This window comes from Limanda limanda, chromosome 7 (assembly GCF_963576545.1).
Source record: "Limanda limanda chromosome 7, fLimLim1.1, whole genome shotgun sequence".
NCBI classification, from domain to species: Eukaryota; Metazoa; Chordata; class Actinopteri; order Pleuronectiformes; family Pleuronectidae; genus Limanda; species Limanda limanda.
The window spans coordinates 23,142,682-23,165,630 of record NC_083642.1 but is presented as its reverse complement, the minus strand read 5'-3'; the positions used below and the strand labels follow the sequence as shown (position 1 = coordinate 23,165,630).

At 41.6% G+C, this 22,949-nt stretch overlaps 2 protein-coding genes across 2 annotated transcripts in view; both read left to right on the top strand.

Moving 5' to 3' along the window:
• The window catches only part of ctnnbl1 (catenin, beta like 1), a 50,557-nt gene extending 47,083 nt beyond the window's left edge, over nt 1-3,474 (top strand). The window contains exon 16 of the mRNA XM_061074358.1: nt 2,775-3,474. Coding sequence (XP_060930341.1) covers nt 2,775-2,863 — 89 coding nt within the window. The 3' untranslated portion in view covers nt 2,864-3,474. The remainder of the gene's footprint in view (nt 1-2,774) is intronic.
• A 6,907-nt stretch (nt 3,475-10,381) lies between these two features.
• Nucleotides 10,382-22,949, top strand: part of LOC133005802 (V-set and transmembrane domain-containing protein 2-like protein) — a 66,442-nt gene continuing 53,874 nt past the window's right edge. Inside the window, exon 1 of the mRNA XM_061075593.1 lies at nt 10,382-10,502. Coding sequence (XP_060931576.1) covers nt 10,382-10,502 — 121 coding nt within the window. The remainder of the gene's footprint in view (nt 10,503-22,949) is intronic.

The window sequence follows — 22,949 nt, the reverse complement described above, 5'->3', positions numbered from 1 at the left end:
CTTGCATTATTCTTTTGTGCTTTTGTTTGCAAAAAAATAAGTCAAAACTCCCCCAACCAATAGAATGCCGAGTGTACGACTGAAACGTAGCTGTGGAACCTGGTCTTGAAAGGCAGCAGCATCTGCCTGATTCACATAATTTCTCCAGGGATCCAAACTGTGATTATTGTAATGAAGCAATATGCTGCCTGATGCTCATTGATTTGATGAATACATAGGTGATAGTTGTTAATGCTGCCATTTTCCTTCAAAGGACCTGGAAACGCACCTCGGCAGATGGCTGGCTGATTGTAGCCATACATATTAGCTGGTGTTTTGTGTCAGGGTGTCCTTTTTAATGTTTGGACACTCATATTTTAGAGACAATGTTGCACTTAGCATTACAGACCAATGTGTGTGTTTTTGCAACCCAGATAATAAGCCTCTGTTGGTCTTGATGATGAGAGCCGATAAGACGACTTAACAGAGCAAGAGAAAGGCTTTAATTTCTAATTTGTGAAGCAACACGTGTGTGTCCGGGACGCTCTCTGTGACAACTTCTGATGATTTGAATGCGTGATTAGATTAACACACAACAGGATCATTTGTGAAACTGCCCCTGACTGATGGAACCAGTTCCAGCCGCAGCTGTAATCACACTCCAACATGCTGGAGTGTGTCTCTCCCCGTGGCTGCTGCTCCTGCTGCTGCTGCTGGAAATGATTCTCCTCGTGCTCATGGCAGATCAGTCCCAGTCACTGACCTGAGTAATAGCGATGCTCAGTACTGTATTGTCCCTCCGCCGTGTTGCCGTGGTGACAGCAGAAGAGAGGAGCAGCATGCCAAAGAAAAGGTTCTGCAGAGAGTTGAGGTGTCACAGAATCTCTGACCTTTATGTCTGTGCTGCTGCCTGCACCCCCATTTATAGACACACACACACACACACACGGGGACAATGGCAGGCGAACAATGACAAGAGGCCGTAGGTTTTCATGTCTCTGTTGAATCGCTCCCACGTCCCCGAAAACCTGCTTTTCTCAGTCAACCTTAAAATTCTACCTATTTTTAGGTGAGTAGCATCCCACACCTCCAGGGATCACATTCAAATCCCCGGTGCTGCCATTCAAGCCCCCCCACACAGCCCCAGCTCCAAATCTTGGACTCGCTTTTTAACTTCACTCCCAGCGCTTTGGTCTTTCTCAGCCCAACTCTCCTCAGAATACCCAATGATGGAGTGACCTCTGCGTGTCTTCTGAGCTCAGCTGAAAACTCAAAAAGCTGTTCACGTACGATACTGGTCTGCTTCCCTTACAACTCAAAATATAACTGACGTTGCTACAGACTTAAATGCCGTCTGATCTATTCCTGCACTCCTCTGTCATGCAGTGATGGAGGGTAGTGCAATTTAGAGTACAGGATTTTTTTTTTGCTCGCTTCATCCTTCTCCTCAATGACATTTCAGAGAGAGATATTGTACCTTTTATTCCTATACATATATTTTATAGTCAGAAATAGTTTATATCCCAAAAAATGTTTTTATAGCTATTTTGACACTAAGCACAATGTGATGACTGTTCATCTGTACTTTTAGTTATGTCGGATTTGTTTGCAGGACTTTTACTTTAATGTATTTTTACATTGCTGATTTTCTACTTTTCCTTAAAGAGTTTAATTTAATTTGGTCAGATTTTAAATCGATGGACATCGGGATGGGAAGAGGATTTCAAAACATAAGATACAAAGTGTTTCAGTAATACATTATCAACTCTTCTTCCTCTACTGCTGTCATGCAACCTTGTGATACCATGACTTTGAATTCTCATTATTAAACTCTTTCAGAACCCTGGTGGAAATGCTGGAATAATTCTATTGTAGTAAAACCTCGATCTGCCTTTTGTAGGTTTGGCATCATTCCTATCGAGGATTATAAACCTACAGTTAACAAAAGCAGCTAGATAATCAGAAACTTTTCAGTTAGCCAGCCTTATATGGTAGAGAAAATAAAAACAAAACAAACTGATTGGGCTGCGGGCTCTCATCAGAATAGCCCCCTTCTTTCAGGTTTAATCTGTAATCCCTGCTTCGGCACAGAGGATGGCTGAGAGACAGAGCAAATGCCCCTCACTCCACCGGGGCTGCAGCAGCTGCAACTTTCTCTTTCTGCACATTAGACTCACAGATCGACTGTCGGCCGGTCTCCGAGGCCTCGTGTGGGAGGCAGACGCACAAAATGAAGAAAGCGCTCAGGAGAGTGCGATGAAGTACGAGCACGGCGCAATGCACCTGGACCGATTACTGCTCACCGCCGGAGGACACGGTCACCGTCCTGGGACTTCTCACAATATGACAGCAATTTTTCAAGGAAATGTCTTGTAATAGGACTTTTGTTACAAAGAGATGACTTGAGACCGTCTAGACTAGATTATTAAATGCTCTGTCTCTCAGCTTTGTCTCTAAAAAGTCAGTGTTTGCTCTTTATAACATGTACTTTTTAGTCAGTGTTTGTGTAAATATATATATATATTTAAATGTGGCCAATCTATGTGTGTCTACATTTTGTTGCTGTCAGTATTCTCACCTTTTACTCATTTGTGGTCATCAGGTCACTGAAGCTCATTCTGCTGTTTAACTCTGAATATGACTAAACAACGTATTATCACATCTTCCATTCAGTGGTAGGGGAAGGGGGGGGGGGGGTTGTGTGAGTTCCTGGCTCCTTCTAGCCTCTAAAGTCAGAGAGACCAGCCTGAGCTGTCGACTCAACTAATCCGCGGACTTTTCTTTGTCTTGTGCAGAGTACGCAGAGAGCATCGGAGATGGGAAGAGTGACGAGTTCAAAGAAGCCGAGCGGAAGAGGATCATGGATCTCGTCGAAGGCTTCTAATCTCACTTTTTCTATCTTACGCATACACAAACAAATCTGTTCTTTCTCATGAGAACACCGAAACGCCCTCCGGTTCGTATCTGGGACCAGATTGGACTGTAACCTCGATCCAGTCGTCCGATTTTCTGTAACATTATGAAGATAAAGTCACTGAGGATATTTACATGCACAAATTTACTGCCAAGTAGCTGTCTGCCACAATCATTGTAATGTCATTTTCTTATTTTTATTTATTCATTTTTAAAGGAATTTAATAACATCAGTCAACCTTGCCTAAATCTTTCACATCCGGTTTGGGGGAAAAAAGTAAGAGAAATTCCAAAAAACAAGAAATTCATTAGTAGATGTTTTATTTATCCTGATTAGAATCATGGTTAAAATCCAGTGACGAGCGTGCATGTAAATGTTCTTATCCAAAAGCAGTAGGAATTAAGAATATAATAGATTGACCGAAACACACAACCAACACGAGACATACTCAGAGCTGCAGATTCCGTTCAGTGGTGTTGGATAATAATACACATTCCTCTCACTTTACCTGGTTTGTTTGTTTTTGAATTTTGTGTGTAAAATATTTTCTAATAAAACATTTGGTAGTAAATTCCTGATTGCATGTTTGCTCTGTTTCATTATTTTCATGGTTTCATGAGTGAACTCGTGCAGCTGGTTGATAAGCGTGTGCACATGAATCTCATTATAACTGCACTTGGTTATTGCTGCATATGGGCATTGATGGAGACAACAAAGCTGTATCTGTAAACACACAAAGACTGCTGCTCTTTCAGGTCACTGTGAATGCACGTGTTTGATTCACAAATATGACAGAATACAACTAATGCTTATTTCACTCCAACAAATTCTTAACTACATGCAAAATCAATCAATTCTGAACTTATTTGTGTAGTTAGTATTCACAAATCACAATGTAAATATGCATCTGAAAATGGTCTCAATCTAAATAAATAGGTTCATATCTCACATAAGTGTGAATTTTTTTTTTTTAGAGTGGGATTCACCAACTGGTTCTTGGTTTTCAACCGAGGGCAGGGAGTTACCACCAGTAAAAGTCTGGAAGCCCACACAAAAGCTGGATTTTCAAAATAAAATAAACCTTTCAACCGGCATCAGGCACATGTTCAAAATTTCTCAGGAGGAATTTTCCAGTTTAGTTAACACTACATATTTACTCTGGACAGACTTTGCATATGAGCAGCAGGTTGACTGGTTGGCAGAGGTGCTTATTCTAGTTCTGCCTCATGCACCACACATCATTATAGAAACATATATATAACCAATTGCTTTGCATTATAAGAGATTGAGAAATGAGACAGATCACTGCAGAGGAGGAAGTGCTCTCAATTTTTAGTCTGTACAGATAAATATATAGGTAGATGGAAAAATATAAATAGAATGAACCTGTTGTCACTAATGAGCAAACACTGCTGCTTAACTTACTAACCCAGAAGGAAAGTAAGGAGATGATGTAAGATTTAAATCACAATAAGCAAACATTTGACTCAGTGATGATTACAGTCAGAATCTCCATCAGTACATGACCTGTCCTGTCTCATACTAGCTGATGTTTCATGTTTGTCTAAGCGCAGTGAGATCAGATCAGGATGTTAGGCTGATTGGTTGGTTGATGATAACATAAGATGTCGTTGGTTGAGAGCTGACTAATCGGAATTTTAAACATCATAGTTAATTTAACCTGACAGATGAAGCTTATCCGTCGCCAGCTGCTGTTTCTGAGGTCAACAAAGATCTGTCCATTTCAACTGGCCTAATGCAAATACACATTCTCAAAATTCACAAACTTGTCTTGAACACATGCTGGTAAATTGTCTCTTTCTGTATGATGAATGTCACCTGTTCACCAGCATGTGCTTGTTGGTGCGATTTGATCATCAACATAAACAATGTGGATAAAACCTTATATCTGCTTTATTTGTTGGGCTTTAACAAAACGTTTACCGAAGATAAAAGAAACCCCACTTAAAGGCATACATCACTGAAGTAGTGAATGCCACATATTGTCATTAAACCACTTAAGAACAAAACTGTTTGTTTGACTGATTCTTTCATGAGGTCATGTGACAGTAAATTTAGGTCGTTGACAGATTCAGATTACTCTGCCTGTTTGTTTACCAAACTTTTTTGTCTCACTCATTGTACTGTCTAAAATTATACTTGGTGCATAAATGGGTCTGAGTCTCTTTTTTTAATGGGTACACATTTGGTGCCAAGGTGAACGAGTATTTAACAAGATTTAAGGTAAACAATATTCTCTAATTGACATTTCTCAGTTCTCTTCTTCAATGTGACACTATTACTCTTCTCTTCTTACTCTAAATTCCTGCAACAATAATTTTGTGCCACACCCTCTCTGGGTCCCTGACCATGATCACGGCAGGAAGCAGCGTTGTCGGGAGAGAACGGGGGGGCGCCGCCGCCGCTCACCGACAGCCGTCACATCTGCTGCCTTTCCTAAGTGTCTTCACAAACTCTAATATCGCTCGGTAACAAGATGGGTAGAACGGCGGGGCGTCGTTTGCATATTGTATTGGCAGAGGAGGCTCGGCCCCATGCATCTCTTATCAGTGATTATGACTGTGGCGTGTTTAACAGCAGTTGTACAGCAATTTCACAGCCGAGGGGAGGGAGAATAATTGTATTTTCCGAATGAATGAGTGCAAACACTGTGCACTGCTGTGCTTTTGGGATTCTCTCCTTTAGTAGGGGACTGAGAGGAGAAGATATTCTGTTATTGAGTAAGCACACATATGGAGAAAAGTGCACAACAGGGGCAAGGGCATCATAAAGCTTTTTAGTATACAGTACACAGGGCTCTTAATAATAAGACTCAGAGTTTCTGTTCCCATCGCTTAGAGATACTGTCCTTCTTTTGAAACACTAATGCAAGTATAGGCCCACTACCAGTGTTCCTTAGTCTTGTTAAAATGGACCCTCACCAGAAGTAACCTGTATTTGAACATTTCAGGAAACAAGCCTGACTTTAACTGAGGCCAACAAAATGAAAAGGTAAGAATCTTAGGCCTGGCAGGACCCATCTGAGAGGCCCTTTCTCTCCAGGTAATAGGACGATAATGGTGTTAGGGCATCCTTGCAAATTGAGGTGAAACCTGAGGCTGCATGACTTCGTGGTATATATTCAAGAGGTAAAGAAGATACTTTTTCAGTTGAAAAAAATGTAAATAAAATCCCATGGTGCAACCGAGCTAATATCAGAGCTTCCTCCATTTTACAGATCTCTGGTCCCAGAAATCCACCATCTCAGAAATGTGTTTGAAAAAATCTAAAAATTATAAAAATTTACAGAAAACCCTGAAATGATCGGGGTGCCATGTTATCATTGTTCTTTCATCTTTCATTATTGTTATTATTATTTTGCTACGGTTGTTATTATTCTTCTGTATTCCAACCATTTACTTTCTTGCTGTTAAGAGCTTTATACTTTGTGTTGAAAAGTGCACTACAAATAAAGTTATTTTTGTTATTATTACTATTTATAAAAGTGTCCGTAACAGCTGTCACGACTTGACTCTTACAGCCTCAGTGTCATTGAGGTAAATCTAGAAAGAGAATCTTATTTCCAAAAAAAGAAAATTTGGGGATCTTGAGTCAGTGATTCAGCTCCCATCAGGACAGGTAAGAGAAGGACGATAGGGAGGGGTAATGGCACCCACCCTTGTCTTCTGTCAGGTGGAATCACTGTGTGTGACATGTGTCTGAGCTGAACTCGTCCAGCGGACACATCCAGCCATGAACATTCTCATATACAGACAACAGACACTCGCTACAGTATAATGATGCTGACAGAGGAGGAGGAGGAGGAGGAGGAGGAGGCAGCCCTGTGCTGGCTTCTTAACACCACTCTATATTTATTTATGTCTGTCTGAAGTCAGAGACAGTGGGTGAATATAGACGACAAAATAGCATTTGAATTTTAAGACTTCTGAAATTACAGGCAGATGTTGATTTTCAGAGAGGGAATAATTTGTGGGTTGGATCCAGGATTCACACAGGCGATTGGGGGTGTTGATGACGTTTCTCACATGTGATAGACACAAAAATGAAAAGACAAATATCTCAAGAGGAAAAAGCCGTCTCATGCATGTGGAAGATGCAGATGAAGATGAGCTATCGGCGACACCTTTAAAAAAAATGTGTGATCTCTACAGAACAATTCATACATTACAACCTGCCTCTTGGATCTGATTCAGCGAACATTCTCCGGAGTTTATGTCTGAAGATGGCTTTAGATGTATAAATCAGCAATAACAGCACTGTTTGCACTTTAAAATAATCTAAAATGTCCTTGATTCCTAAGGAAGATCAATCCTGCATCGCAGCCTTGTAAATATATGAGTTCACACACGCACAATGCTGTCATAATTTTAACACATGGGCTCAAAACAAAGCTGTTAATTGCTGTCAGGCTACAGCAGCATGGGTCCTGAGCCCGGCTGCTGTCGAAGTTCGGCCGCTCTCATGGTCTACATGTTATCTGACAGTGCAAAAACACATTCATGTAGCCTGACTGTTTTATTGTGGCGTAGCAAAAATATTACCATGGCGCATTTTTCAGTAAATGGGGCCTAATGACATCCCAGAGGTAAACTGTCCACCACGTGGTGATCATTATAAAGGCTTCACTGCCAGTAGTAGGACAGAGAAAAAAATCCAATATATTATTCTGTTTTCATACATAACACCCTCTGCATTGTTTCCCTCCCTGTTCAATTATTATGGGAAGCTGTAGGAACAACATTTGAGCTATTTTCTTTTTGATGTTTTCATGGAAAGTCTATGAGGCTGAAAAATGAACATGACCCTCTGCAATAAAGGGGCTAATTGAAGAGGGTAATTGGAGTCAGGTAATGTAATCTGTGTGTTGGGGTCTCTGGCAGTGCTAAGAAATATCCACAAGCACTGGTGAGCGCCTGAGTTTAAAACCGAGGTTGTATAACCAGCAACTGATAATCTACCTGTGAGGAGATTAAGACTTGTGTAAAAAGCAGCTACAGATTATTATCTATGTAACTCTATCCTCCACTAAACTGCATTTACATGAACATTAGTCACATGCCGCTCCACACTGCACCGCAGGTAAATTCTCAATCTCTCTGGAAACCGTGAAGAAATGTTCGGAGTACTAAAATACTGCGTTGGATCCTGGGATTGTGGGATTGTGGGAATGTGGGATTCTTGGATTGTTCGCAGCAACTGGTGCAGAGCTGAGTCTAATCTGTTTTAGCTGCTCAGTCACAATAGAGTAATTTCTGCATCTATAAAATGTGCACACGGCATATATACATAATGTGATGTCTTATAAGAGCACAACACGATTATCTGTAGCTCCTACTATAAATAACCTGCTCAAAGGATACAAAAAACCCTGATGACAGCACCATGAAAGAATATCTCATGTTACACAACACACAGTTGAGGCAGGCTGTCTGCCCTCTCTGTTAGAAAACAATGTTAACATGGACACATGTACTTCAACTATTGGCCTTACTCAGAATAAGACTTTATTTTGATCATGGTGTTTACATGAGTTGCTTATGGAATATTCCCTTCATATTCCTGTTTACATGTGACAGGAACGTAGCCCGATTATGATTCATTGCATTGTGTCCAACATTATTTCACCAGTTTAAAACCCTAACCTGAAATAGCTTAATGTACGATGCTAGCGTAGACCCCTACGGCTTCTATTGATTTGTCCATCTTGTTAAGCTTCACCCAGGGCCAGTGTCGGTAACTCGATGTCCCAAAAAAATTTGAAAACTCCATTAGGACGTTAAAATGTAATAAAGACGTATACATGTTCAGTTAATGTGATTAAGGACGGAATATTTCAGAGCGTAGTTGGATTATTTCTGACTACAAGTTCAACCTAATTTGTAAGTTAATCAGAAAATTATGTTTACAACACACACCGGAGCTCAGCCTCGGAATGATGCCACCGCCGAATAACCCGACTCGGTAGTGTTCTATTTGCGCAGGAACAATATTTACATTAGTCGTTCATAATACACATGCATTACGCGGCATTTCACGCACTAACACCGTAGTAAAATGTCCACAGACAGTAATTGGAAAGTATGTGCACGATACATTTAGTGACTGTGCAAATTCAAACTAAAAACACCTATCGCTACTGTAGATACAGGGGGGGCTATTTTGGATTTTGAAGTGGTGGGGTTCCTACGACCTTCTGAGCCGACAGTCCGACTGGAGGTGGTTCTCCAGTTACAACTTCTGACTCAGGGTTCGGATGTTCAAAGCTCGGAGATTAAAAAGAACGCGGCATTATCAGGGCCGGGTCTAGGCAGGGGCAAGAGGGGGCCTGGCCCCCTCAAATAAATGTTGTGCCCCCTCAAACTAAATCCCAATTTATAATAATAATAATATAATAAAGCACAATGCCCCCTCAAGATTTGTGGCTGCCCCCTCATACATGCCTGTCTAGACCCGGCCCTGGGCATTATTCAAACTATCGTCTTAATCAGGTTGATATCAGAATACTGTCCATGGTAACATAGTCAATATAGCTTGGAGTGCCTCCATGTTGTTTACCTGGTTGTTGAAATCTTTTCTTATTCTACTTTGTTTTATGTATTCATCTATAAAACATGATAATGATACAGACATTAGGAATGTTTTTTCTGGTCTTTACATAAAAAGCGTGCAAAATGGCACGTGGTAGATGATAACCCCCCGACTCCCCTCCCCTCCCCCTCCTTTATTTTTATTTCTTTTAAATTGGATTTACGTATTTACTGATTTATTTTATTTATTTATTTATTTATTTATTTATTTATTTATTTATTTATTTATTTATTTATTTATTTATTTATTTATTTTAATTTAATTTTAATTTTCCTCTTTCTTTCTTTTCTCTGCTTTGTCTTGCAGCAGTGATGTATGCAATTATATTGTAATAATCTAATATTCCTATATACATATATATATACATATATATATATATATATATATATATATATATATACACGCTGCATGGGGTAGGCTGGCCGGGGGTGGGTGGGTCTTATTGTGGGTAGGGGTATATCCATCAGATTTGTGATTATAATTGTATAATTGTATTGAATACCCAAAGAAAACCAATAAAAAAGTGTTAAACAGAAAATGGAACGTGGTCCAGATAAAGGCTAGTAGACGTGTGTTGAATATCCCTCCTCTTATAATTGATATAGCTTCATCTCCAGCCGCGTCACTCCCCCTCAGTGAGCAGTGTCCCTCCGCCCCGTGCAGAGCAGTGAGGAGAAGCAGAGCGTCAGTCAGTGCGCTGGATGAGGAGAGAGGCTGCAGCTCCTTCTCCTCCTCTCAGGTCCCTCACTCCTCCGCCCGACAAAAACTCACCTGGATCTAAGACACCACAGACAGACAGAGAGAACATCCTTCCACCCGACGTGTCCTCCACCCGATGTGAGAAGAAGCGAGGGGGGGAGCAGATCTACACCAGAAGAGATGGGAGCGTTCCGGCTGCTGCTGAGGAGTTTGCTTTACATGCTGGGACTCTCCATCCAACTTAGTGTCGCCACCAGGCCGGCTGGACACGGGGGGGTGGAGAACCACATCTCCGGGAACGGTAGGTCCACAGCCCCCCTCGGTCCTCCTGGTGTTTCAGGTGCTGATGCTGTCTTCTTAGAGGAGGGGGGGGGGGGGGGGGGGGGGACTCAACAGAGAGCAGGCTGATAGCAACTGATGCCACAGTGTGTGCGTGTGTATGTGTAAATCCAAAGTGCTTGTGGTTTGCTTTGCACCGTCAATGGTTGAGGAATCATCAGCCTGTCTATTGTCCATCATATAACTCCAACAAGGCTTGTACAGTCTTGTATACATTTATATATTCCGACATTTTCCACTTGTAAATTATAGATTTATAGAATTGTTTTGTCTAGAATTAAAATGTGATGTTAACGTAACACATATGTATTGCGTAGGAGGCAGAGAAAAGAAGTAATACCAAAAAAAATTTAAAAATTAAAGAAGAAATGACAGCTCCAGAAAAGTGGAGCCAGAGCGTCTCAATTGCCGCTTGGTGGCTGGCTGCAGTGGAGGTCTTGAATCCCACCTCTTCCATGTTAATGGATGGGACATGGAGCCACCTAAAAAGTAAAATCAAAAAATGTTCTCAAATTTGGTTTCTGTCATTGTACGTAGTTGTTATCACACCAATGTATTCATAATGTTTGTATGGTAAATTAGGTTTTAATTATTGGTTATTTGATGCGGTAACAATGGGTGAATGTCACATTTGATAATTGAGACTGACTCATTATTGGTCAGATGCATGTATAGATGTCTCCTTGCAACCACGGCTCCGGCCCTGATCGCTATACTGCGCAAACTCTGGCTCCAGCTCCAAATACACAAGATGGAAGCGATCGTATTCGGGATATTTTGGCTTCTGAATATTGGGAGGAAGTGGAGACGTGTTATCCATCTTTATTTACAGTCTATGGTTAGAACGAAGGCAGTCAGTATTGTATTCATTTAAAGTCCCATGGCTCATAGAAAACAACTGAGATTTTTTTCCGGGCTTCTAAAGAAATCAAAGTTAATTTCCACAGCCACTTGTTTCGGAGTGTAAGGATTGTGTTCTCCTGGTGTGCAGTGAGTCAGTGCTCATGACTGACACAGGATTCAGTTTCCTCCTCACTCTCCTTTCTTCTGATCACTTATTTATTGAGCTAATAGAAGTTAATATTCCTCTTTTAACATCTGATGCACAATCTCTGCCCCAGCTCCCATCTGCCTCCTCCTCTCTGTCTGAGAGCTTCCCCAAATGGCCTCCAGTGTTTACACTTGGTTACGTCATATCATCTTAACGCGGAGGCGTGTGTGTGTCACGGCTCTCTGGTTCGTCCCAGCGACTCTGCCGACCTCCACAGGTGTCCGGCTGGCAGATGTGCCGACGCCACGGAGTGCGTTTGAAAAAAATCCGGCAAGGAGCAGAGTGAAGGGAGATGGAGTGGAAGTGATGGCCAGCAGGTCTGAACGCCTCGGTGCCCTTGAGGCGATGACTCTCCTCCTGTCGATCAGTCTCTCTGGCTCCTGTGCATGTGCTCCATCATCATCACACACAGCACACAGCTCCCGCACACTGACTGTATGACACCCACGGCTCTGTTTGCATCCCATAAACACTAAACTGCACTGTGCATCCATAAAGGTGCTTCAGTTTTATTAGATCTCATGGTTTCAACACGGGTGAGACTCCCTCTCCCTTTCACGTAAGCCACTGGTGTCGGGAATGAGCACGTCCACACCCACAGAAAAGGATTTATTGAAAGTTGAGAAGAGGGAATTGAGTTCAAAGTCGTTCTGCAAGCAGCACAGAGCGAGTGCATCCTCCAGAGGAAGCAGAATGTTAGATATTAACTAAAGAAATAGTTTCATATTTTGGGATATATTCACTTTCTTTCCGAGAGTGAGATGAGACGATCGACTGTATATAACTCCTATATCTGTTTATTAAATGTGAAGATGAAAATGTTCAGATATGATGCCCGCACTGTAGATGCAGTGATTGTTTTTGTCTGGTGTTGTATGTCTGCATTGTTCATTCAGTCTCTTCAGCGTCTCTGTTGTTTCACCTCTTCATACTTACACCTGTAACATTTGATTTAATCCACTACTGACGTGTTCCCCAGTGAGATCTGTGTCTTCAGCTTTTACCAGCAGAGACCTCAAGGTGTTGAATGTTTGGTTCTGACTCCTCCAGATATTCTCACAGCCCCAGCTACGTAACTGAGTCTGTCCCTGTGGAATTAGCAATGTCCATCCTGCTCGATTACATTAGTATTATCAAATCCCATTAGAGCATTTGTCCAATTGTACTGATGTCATGTTAAATAATGTAGTGTACAAGTGTGTAGAATATTCGTCAAGCTGTTGCTATGTGTAGTAGCATGAGTAATACCTCATGGCAGGTTAGGAAATACATAACATAAATAATCTGAGTGTGTTTTCACACTGAATGATATGCCGGTGGGAAGAGATATGTTAGAACCGTGTGTTTGTGTGTGTTTATTTGCAAAATGAATCAAAAGCAGCGGTACATTCTTGAGGTCTGTCAGTAGATTCATATTGTGTCATTTCTCATTGACATAGCAAGAAATTAATAAATGTAATGATTAATGAAATATTCAGAACACAGTGTAGCATAATGCTGTGGTATAAAGTGAAATCCGATAGGGTTGTCAGAAGATTTTTTTTAACGCTGGAATGATGAAAAACGACAAAGAGGACGAGGTTAGGCTCGATAATATCAATATATTTCTACGTAGATTTTTTTTTTTACAGTCCATAGATGATTTGAATTCACAGAGTGAGCTTCACCACAGTGAGTCATACCGAACAAAAGACACAAGGACAGGGTCAGCAGCATTCTTGTGTTTTCCCGTAGACATTTAAGCCTTTCCAAACGACTGCTTCTTCCTTCTAACCTTAAAACATTGAATCAGATGAAGGATTGAGTTATTCAACGTTATCCAAAAGGTATCTTCAGTTATCAGAGAAACAAGCTAGGCAAACAGCCCCTTCGGATGTGCCCTGTCTGCCGAACAGCATCAAGAAAACACAGACTCAAGGTGAAACTGCTTTAGTCTGTATTTTTACTGTTTTTAATGATTTGTTCTGTTCATTTTGGAGAGGTGGAGACCTCTGCAGAGAATTCAGCTCCTGGTAAAAAACACTCCTGAACGATAAACATGAAGGAATCAACCAAAAATGTCAACGGAAAATGAGTTGTTTGACAGTGACGACAACATCCGCTCAAGTAGTGTCACTAATGAACAAATATTGCATTAAAAAAACGTTTTTTCAAAGGTTAGGAGCAGTTTTTTAGTGTTTTTAATTTGAATTTGAGAACAAGTCCTCATAAATCTATGATGATAGATATTTGGTTATATCGTAGTCACCCTCTCCCATATTATAAAGCTTAACCCCCCCCCGTTCTATTGTTTTCATCCAGCTTGACATTGTATGCACTAGTGTCAGACCCTTATTATACAAACAAATTCTGGTGCCTTTATGGTTTCTGAGCCCCTGGAAATCATAATTCATCAGCTCTTTGCACTGGCTCTCCACCAGCTAGACTACTGAACAAGAAAAGGTGGCGAAAAAATAAAAAAAAGAAGTATCAGAAACTAAAGAAAACCAGTTAGGAAAAACGTTACTTGAATTTCCCAGTGCCCCATGTCTATATTTGCTCAGACGTTGTTTTAGTTATTGATACTTTTCAATTAACTCTTAATTAGAGCGTGGTTATCCAGGAGGGAGATTGTTCCAGCCAATCAATTGGCTTAATTAATCTGCTAAGGGTAATTTAGCTGTTCGGCCAATGAGATGGTAAAACTTTGCAGAGGAAAACAAATTGCAATGAGACAGCAGGAGTAACGATAAAAGACACGTTTTTTTTTGTTCACAGTTCTATTTTCAAAAAACCCGATCCTGCCCTTTTACTCATTAACCTTTTAAGAGTCAGGTGAAATTCGCCTAAAAATGCCTGTTTGAGGACACCCAAATTAAATTGAAAGCTGTTCTTGAACCATTTGGAGTACATGCATGATCTTGGTCTCTTTGAAAGGTAACATTCTGAACTTTCCCCCCCAACAGTCAGAATCACTCTAAGTGCTACTGGTATTGACTAATAGCAGTTGGCACACAGTGAGGTAGAAGCTTTTTATTTTCGCCTGAATATTTTTGGTAAACAGATGTTTGCTGATGACTCTAGCTGGGACTTATGAAATGGAAAACATAATGGGACCCTAGCATGAAGCCTTGACTAGCCCAAGTTCAAATTTGAACACAATACCACAGAAAATGAATATTTTACAGATGTTTTACTAAGGGCATGTCTAGGCGTTTTCCAAAAATGTCATTTGGAGGCTCCAAAGGACCCTTTGGAACCATGGTAACCAAATAGGCTAAAAAGGCTACTTTGACACTAAAAATCATACTTTTATATAAAGGAGACAAAACTGGTCATATGGTTTAAAATGTATTCAAATATACATCTTTCATATTTTTGGATACATGCCAGCCATTGTAGCAGTCACCAATTCACCTATAAACATAAATAATACTTATATTTCACGTGTTGTTGTCCAGGGTTATTGAAGGGGTCAAGTCAGAAACATGTATTGATGTGATATGAATTACTTTGATGTAATAAGGATGGAGAAGAGGAAGGAGAAGCTGTCATGTGTCATAAATTCCCTTTGCACCATCAGGTGTTTTTGCCTTGTAATCAATGATACAATGATACAGGCCGAGCTTGAGGCTACACTGAGGCTGAAGGTAAATCTGTCTAGCAACTGGTTTGTATGGTAGTATACTATAAAAACCATGTGGCCCACTTAGTAGATCAGACATCAATACCTCTATGCCTTTTTGAACTAAACGCTTCGTTTTTTAGAACTTTATAACTAAGACCAGGTCTAAGCTTTATCACATGTTATTGGCAACATGCCAGTCATTGTAGCAGTTACGACTGGGTACTATACACAGAGGCACATTGCAGGAGGAGCACTTCAGTGGTGTTCTTTTATGGCACTGCCTGCAATGCAGCCGACCAGTGGTGCTGTGCCCAGAGATATACACCGGAATGTGATGTGCTGTGACTGGAGCAGGAGGTGGTACGGTTGTGGCTGTGGTGGGAGATCCCGCCTCTGCCATAGGTACCTGTCCTCTACCTCGTGCAAGGTCTTTTTGGAGGAGAAAGGCATTCACTATCCCGATGTCCATAAAGTGATAAAAGAACGTCTGGTACCACCTCATCTTCTTGTGGAGGACTTTGTAATATCCTATCTGGGCGTCAGAGAGGTCCACTCCACCCATACACCTGGATGGACAGAAAAACAAAAGATTGAGAAAAATATACTAAAACATAACTATATTTAGCACACAAATTATTACATTTCAAAGGGCATAAAACATCGGTGAATATATAGTATGTACCTGTTGTACTCTTTCACTGCTGGTGGAACCGGGATGCTCTTCATTGACCACTGCCCATCTGCACCTTTGACTCTCCTCTGCACTGTCTCATCTGCATGGGCCGTGTGGAGTGTTGAGCACATGGACATCTCCCTCGTGTCTCGCCACTGGAGAAAGAGGAGGGAGTCCTTCCTTATCCAACGGATACTGCCACGGGGAGACTTGGGGACCAGAGCGTTGACAATGCTTTTAGGGAAACCAATCCTGTTTGTGCGGATGGTTCCACACGCCCAAATCCTCTTCTGCAGGAGGTCACGGAAAAGGATGGGACTTGTATAAAAATTGTCCACAAAGAGCTTGTAGCCCGTTCCCATCATTTGTGTGTCAACGAGCGCCATAACAGAATCGTAACTCAGCCCCTTGCCAGTAATTCCCGTTAACTTCCCCTCATACACAAAAAAGTCCCATGTGTAACCGTTCCCTGAGTTCGCCAGAACGAAGAGTTTGTGACCCCCGCGAACAGGTTTGTTCTTCATGAACTGTTTCAGTCCAATGCGGGCTTTGGAGGCAACCATGCGCTCATCGATGGCAATATCTTGGTCCGGGTGATAATTCCTTTTGCAGGCTTCTCTTATCTCCTCGTACAGCGGTTTAATTTTGCAGAGTCAATCGAAGGCTGCTGTGCCTCGCCTCTGCTCGTTAGCAGCATCTGCCACCAAGCTACTGAGGTGAAGTGCCTGGGAGATCCTTTGGAACTTCCTACCACTCATAACCCGGCTCGGGAATGGCAAACTGTACAATTTGCTCTGTCGCCAATAGTCTTTCAATCCACAGCATTTTACAACACCCATGTAAATAACCACGGACATGAATGAAAACATGTCCTGTAATGTCACAATAATCCATGGTTTGGTGGGTGTGGAGTAGTTCTTCACGCCAAAGTCATTTGTGTTCTGAAGAATATTCAGTAAAACGGAGTTGGTCAAATACAGTTGAAAAAGCTGCATGACTGTGTACGGTGCTGTAGAGATGAGCTGGGGTCCTGGTGGACGGGTGGGTCTGAAGGTGGGCTGTGGTGGTGCCACATCTATAACATCAACATCATTCCATCTCTCTCCAGATGGGCTAGCTGACAAACTGTTCAGACCGCTGCTGCCGCTTCTCCCTCTACCTCTACCTCTCCCTCCCCGTCCTCTGCCTTGTGGTCTTCTCCTGCTGGCAGAACCTCTCTGAGGAGTTGGAGGATTGGGCTCCTCTCCTGAGGAACTGTCCTGCTGCTCCACTCTACGTGGCCGCTTGCTGGCTGGACATGATGTAACCGGCTCCCAAGCCGTATCGGAATCAGATAATTGCCTATTTTGGAAAATAAAGAAATAACTGTCATTTACAAATCTAGATAAGGCGTGTATGCATTCTACACAAACATTTCCCCCAAATCTGAAACCACACCTATTCACACTCCTATTGTCAAACAAAGTCAAAAACACATCCCCCCCACACCTATTCACACTCCTATAGTCGAAGGTCAAAAACACATCTCCCCCCCCATCCCAGACCACACCTATTCACAGTTCTACAAATCAATAGTAAATCCTAAAAAACCCACAAATACACGAACACACACACAGTGATTTAAAAGTTATATATTATAATAAAATACGTACATGTCAAGAGTAATGTCTCGTCCATCCTCAAACATGGCCTCTGCCTCGGAGTCAAACGACATTTCGCTGTCTTCCACTGATACGTCGTCATCAGACTTGTCGCTTTCACGTCTAAGACACAGATCCCTGGCTTCATCGGTCGTGAAGTTCCGTTTCTCTAAACGTTTCGCCATACTGTAGCTTCAAAACTCTCCAAAGCAAGACTGAATTCTGCGCACGGATCTCACAGGCAACGCTCTGACTTTTATGCACGGACGCACGATGCTCTGGGACCAGCTGAACACTGTTGCGCAGTGATTTGCTTGCTGTCTCCTTTTTTATCCCCCGTCAAGTAGCACATTTGTATGTTGGAAATTCCATTGGCTAGACTATACGACAGTCATCACAACGATCGGTTTCAATTGGCTCAACCTATACAAGTCAGAAGAGGGGCAGGCTCTTTCCAACAACAACGTACCTCGTTGGCTATTGTAGGCTGTGCACAACCTGTACCCTCTCCAAATGGGTCAAATGAGTTGTCAATCTAAAGTTCAGAGTGCAGCCACCATTTTGATACCCAGAGAGCTGCTTTGTTTACATGCTAAGATAAGTTACAACGAAAATTAAGTTGGCACGTAGCTGCTGGCTACTCTGAGATTACGCAACAGCTGACTGTGGCTATTCTTTGAAGAAATAGTGTGTTAGGGAGTGATTATTTTACTGGATTGGATCGTCTGGACCTTTGGCAATGTGCCAAGACCGTTTCTGTTCGATTGTTATCGATCTGTGGATTAATATGATGCTTCATAGGTGAGTGACGTCGCCTATCTTCATTTTTTTTAATGTAAGTTGTCTGACTGATACGTTGTTTGTACAGGCTGTCATGATCAGATCCTGAAATGGTTTACATCAGTGGAATCAGAAGAATCTAAGCTTTCTAACGATTTGTTGCATTAGTACCTAGCTGTACGACCCAGTTCTGTAAATAACAATGTTTGACACTGATCGGTCAAACGGCGCGCCCGCCTCACCTGCAGGCCTTCATTCAGAGTCATATCTTCACCCTGTTTTTACCTCCATCCTCGTTCTGACTCCTATTACTAGATGGGATTTGAACCATTATTTACCAATTCAACACATGAATCATTTCTCATTCAGTGAAGACAGAATCCTTTTACGGCTGCTTCGCCACCTTATAAGGCTTCAGGCCTGGCTGCTCCTCTACACGATGACAGTATTTGAGGAGAATAGAGAGGGATGTGTGAGTCTAAACAGATGCAATCACAGTCTGAGATGGATTAGCCTCCTTGTGTCTTTTTCACCATCTCCCCACGTTTTTTTCTATTTTCCTACTTTGCATGATGAATATAATTGTGCCGTGGGAGTGGGACTTCCGCTAAAAGCAAGCTGGAGGACAGGGGCAGCATCACCACTCTACTGTTAGACTATTACAAATGTAACAGGGGCCAATGCAGTATCACTGGCAAAGTTTCAGCAGCAGCTTGTGGGGTTTACTCACATCTTCTGCAGTATCAGACACCAAATGTTCCCGTCTGCTCCTCGCCACCCACTCACTGTCATGTAAAATCAGGTGCATGTTGAGTTTTTTTGAGTGTAGAAGTTAGCTGAATGAGCTAAGAACATAAAAGCAGCACTAAATAAACATTGAATAAACGTTGCATAGTTTGGGCATTTTCTTAATTAATAATATGAGCCTTCGTTTGGTTACAGAGAGATTTTGTAAAACTATATGGTTAAAATTAGACTAATACTGAAAAAACATTTCTCTTGGTTCTGAAATGTAAAAAGAATCAAACCTCCATCCATCCATCCATTAACTTGCTATCATCAATTATTATTATCTTATTACCCAGTTTACTAATTACAATATCTTCCCAAACATCCAGAATGAATGAGGTCAGTGTTGTTGTCCATCCCAGATCTTAGGTTTTAAAATAACAACAGTAATGTCATATAACAGTACTGAAACAATTAGCCTAATATCCAAGTAGTTGGACAAGAGAAAATAAATCAAGAACTGTAATAATTGTAATTTATCATAATACTAAGACATTTGATGGTTCCAGTTTCTTAGTTGTATGCTGAAACTGTGAGACTGTGACAATTATAAAAAAGTATGTATTGGGCATTTTCACTTATTTGAATAAATGATCATCAGATTATTAGATAATAAATATCACATAGCTGCAGTTGTAAATGTAATGTATATTACATTTATGTACTTTATATAATTGTGCAAAGTGTCAAAGTACTACCTTGATATATTGATACAAATTTGCTTTCAAAGCTCTTTCCATCATGTGATTTATAGTAAATTTCTTCCTGACTTGAAATACTTGGAGCCCTTTTACACAAACACACACACACTCACACGCACACTGTCAGTATCCATATCCATAAAAGTGTAAAAAGCAAAGTGTCAGAACAAACAGGAAGGATGGGCGAGGAAGCAGACAGGCTGACAGTTTTAAAGCTTGTTGGTGCTCAGCAGTAGGTAGAGCCGATGTGTTTAGGTCCTGACCTCAGTATATACTCGTCACTGAGAAGACTAGTGCTGCAGGGCAGCCTGGGATAAGCTACGGAGAGGAGAGAAATTATTACTGTAGCTGCACATTCCCTCTGCTACATACACTGCTTGGTTGTCTCAGGAATTAAAAATCCATATTTTATGTCCCCCTGCTTTGTCTGCATATTCTTTCATGAACAAACTGTACTTAAAGATATGATCCATGATTATATGAATAATAATGGCTGGCTACATTGTGATGTCTGTTAGCCGTCGGCTGTTCACAATGCCATCGTCCTTTGGCCCACACCTACTGAGCCATGAAAATAGGAGCATTGTCTTTGCAACAGCAGCCATTAGCTTGTATTTACTTGTGGGCAAAATTATTTAAAAGAGCTTGAGGGTTCTTTCAGTTTGTTGCATATTTTGTAAGCTGCAGGTTTTCGGTCAGCGTCAAACTTTTCATATCAAAACCATGAGACTGAAGTTACCGCTCTTTCAGATACAAGCTCCTCCATTAGTCTTGCTGGTCGGGGTCTTTCGGTTCTGAATTACCTTGTTCTGTGTCAGGTTTGATTCAAAGTCCTGCCTGCATCCATGTTGTGTGGAAAAACAAAAAGCTCCATCCCATTGTTGAAAAATATTGCTGTGAAGAGTGATTTGTGATACAATGTTCAGAATATGAAACTCTATTCTCCGATTAAACCAAGAACCTGTGGGACAATGCGCGAGTACCCAGAGAAAACCCTACGCAGACACGGAGATAACCACATCTAATCTACAAGCAGATTTATGAGGGCGCTCAGATTGATTGAATTTGATCACCAATTGTTGGAAGCATTATCGGATGATAGCGATTAACAATTGGCACCCTTACAATTTTACAGTTAATAATATTAGCTCCGGATGGGTGTCATTAAATCACTGCAGAAGAAAAGGGTGCAACAAGATGACAAAATTTTAAAAGCACAAGTCTAACCTCAATAAACTAAAAAAAAGACTTCAGAAAGCATGGTGGAAATACAACATTTGTGTTTGTTTCATGTATGAATGAAGGAACACAACACTCATGTTTTTGTCTGCTGCTATTTTCAGTCTCTTCAGATGCTTCAGGAGCTTCAGTGAACACTTCATGCATGTCATGACTTAGTTGTACAAATATCCACATCATGCTTATACTTTACATTTCTTTAATGAAAAAAACACAACCTGTGCCTCTACCTTGAGTTTCTATGAATCTAAAGACATTCGCAGCTCAGATGTTTCATCCTATTCAGTCGTGGAACAGCTCAGCACTGCCATATGTTTGAAAATGAACAATGAGTTTCCAGGGAGATAAGAGAACAATGCAGAGAATTGAAAGAATATGCCCGGAGCGTTAAAAACTTCACTCCAGCTGTCATCAACAGTTGTCGCCGTGGTCACTGAGGAAGTCACTTGAGTGGACAAACCTAATCAGTTGTTCCTGATTTAAGCAGCCAATTTATCATCCTAACCCGTAAAGGAACATGGCAGCGGTTCAGGTGTTGACAATGTAGACTTGGTGTTCTCCATCATCCCTGCCTCCTCCTTCCTTCCCTCGCCTGCTGCCACTCGCTGTGCTGTGTGTAATAAACTCTGAATCTGCTTCCTTCGATGAGAGCGCTCGCCTCAAAATCGGCACAAACAAGCTGTGGGGTCAGTCAGCAGTCAAGGACTCTCACTCTGTCTTTCTCTCTATGTTCCTCTTGCCGAGCTCATCCTTTGCTCTCTCCGTGCGCATGCGGGCTTGCGTGTGTGTGTGGGGACATACTTTGGAGGAGAAATGATTGCAGGCAGTTTTGAGCGTGGTGATCCAAAGCTGCACTCTCTCTTAGGTGTCCCTCTTCGACTGAAACTCATCTCGGGACTCATCATCCGGCCCGTGCGTGTGTGCGTGCGTGTGTGAGGCTCTGCAGACTTTGTGTGTGAGATGATAAAGACAGCTTTGAGACTAAAGATCCAAACCTTCTTCTGCATTTTGTACTCTGCATGAGTGTGCACTGAGTTGTGTTCACGTGTGTGTGGGTTTGTAGTCATAGAGATGGAGGGGGATAGAGTATTCCCTCTATTGCACTCAGCATGATGATGTTGGGAGAAGTGCTTGGCTGTGAAGACTTGTCTGAAAGAGGGTTGCTTATCTTCCATAAGCCACATTACTGCCAATGTTGCCATCAACGTGGAGACACACACACACACAGACACGGACACACACACTCTCAGATTTAGAGAGACACACACACACTTCTCCTGGGGGAGGCACTTGGCAGGAATCTGTTGGCAGCGTCACTGAGAGAGGAAAGAGGAGGAAGAGGAGGAAGAGGGAGACGTGATGTATCCCTGGTTCAGGATCAATCATTTGCAGCCTGAGAGTCCCTCAGCCTCTGACAGGCTGCAACATAATTTAGTGAAGTATCTGTGTTCTCTGATTTTGTTTGTATGACTCTTCCTTCAAGTTCCATGTTGTTTTGAGATTGATCATTCCTTTTTCGCCTGCTCACCGTTTCAATACAGTTCTGATTATTTGACAAGTATTCAGAAAAGAGATGAGTTAGTTTCAGCACCTGTCATGACACTGTATGGCACAATGCCTCATCTCGCTACAGGGATTCTGAGAAAAATGTAATTAATCACGAAACAAGAAGAAAAAGAAAAGTCACTCTGGCATATTGTTTTGTTCCATTTTAAAAAGAATCAAGGGCACGCTGCAAAAAGATGCTTTCAGTGTTTTTTAATCACATTTAATGGAGCGACGCTGCCTCGTCAGCCCGTCGCACTGAATTTATAATTCAAGCACTGCTGAGACCTAGGAAAATAATCATCCAAGTCCATTGTGCACATGGTAAAATACACAGATCATAGGCCACCATATAATTGTTTTGTTATTAAAACACATCCTTAG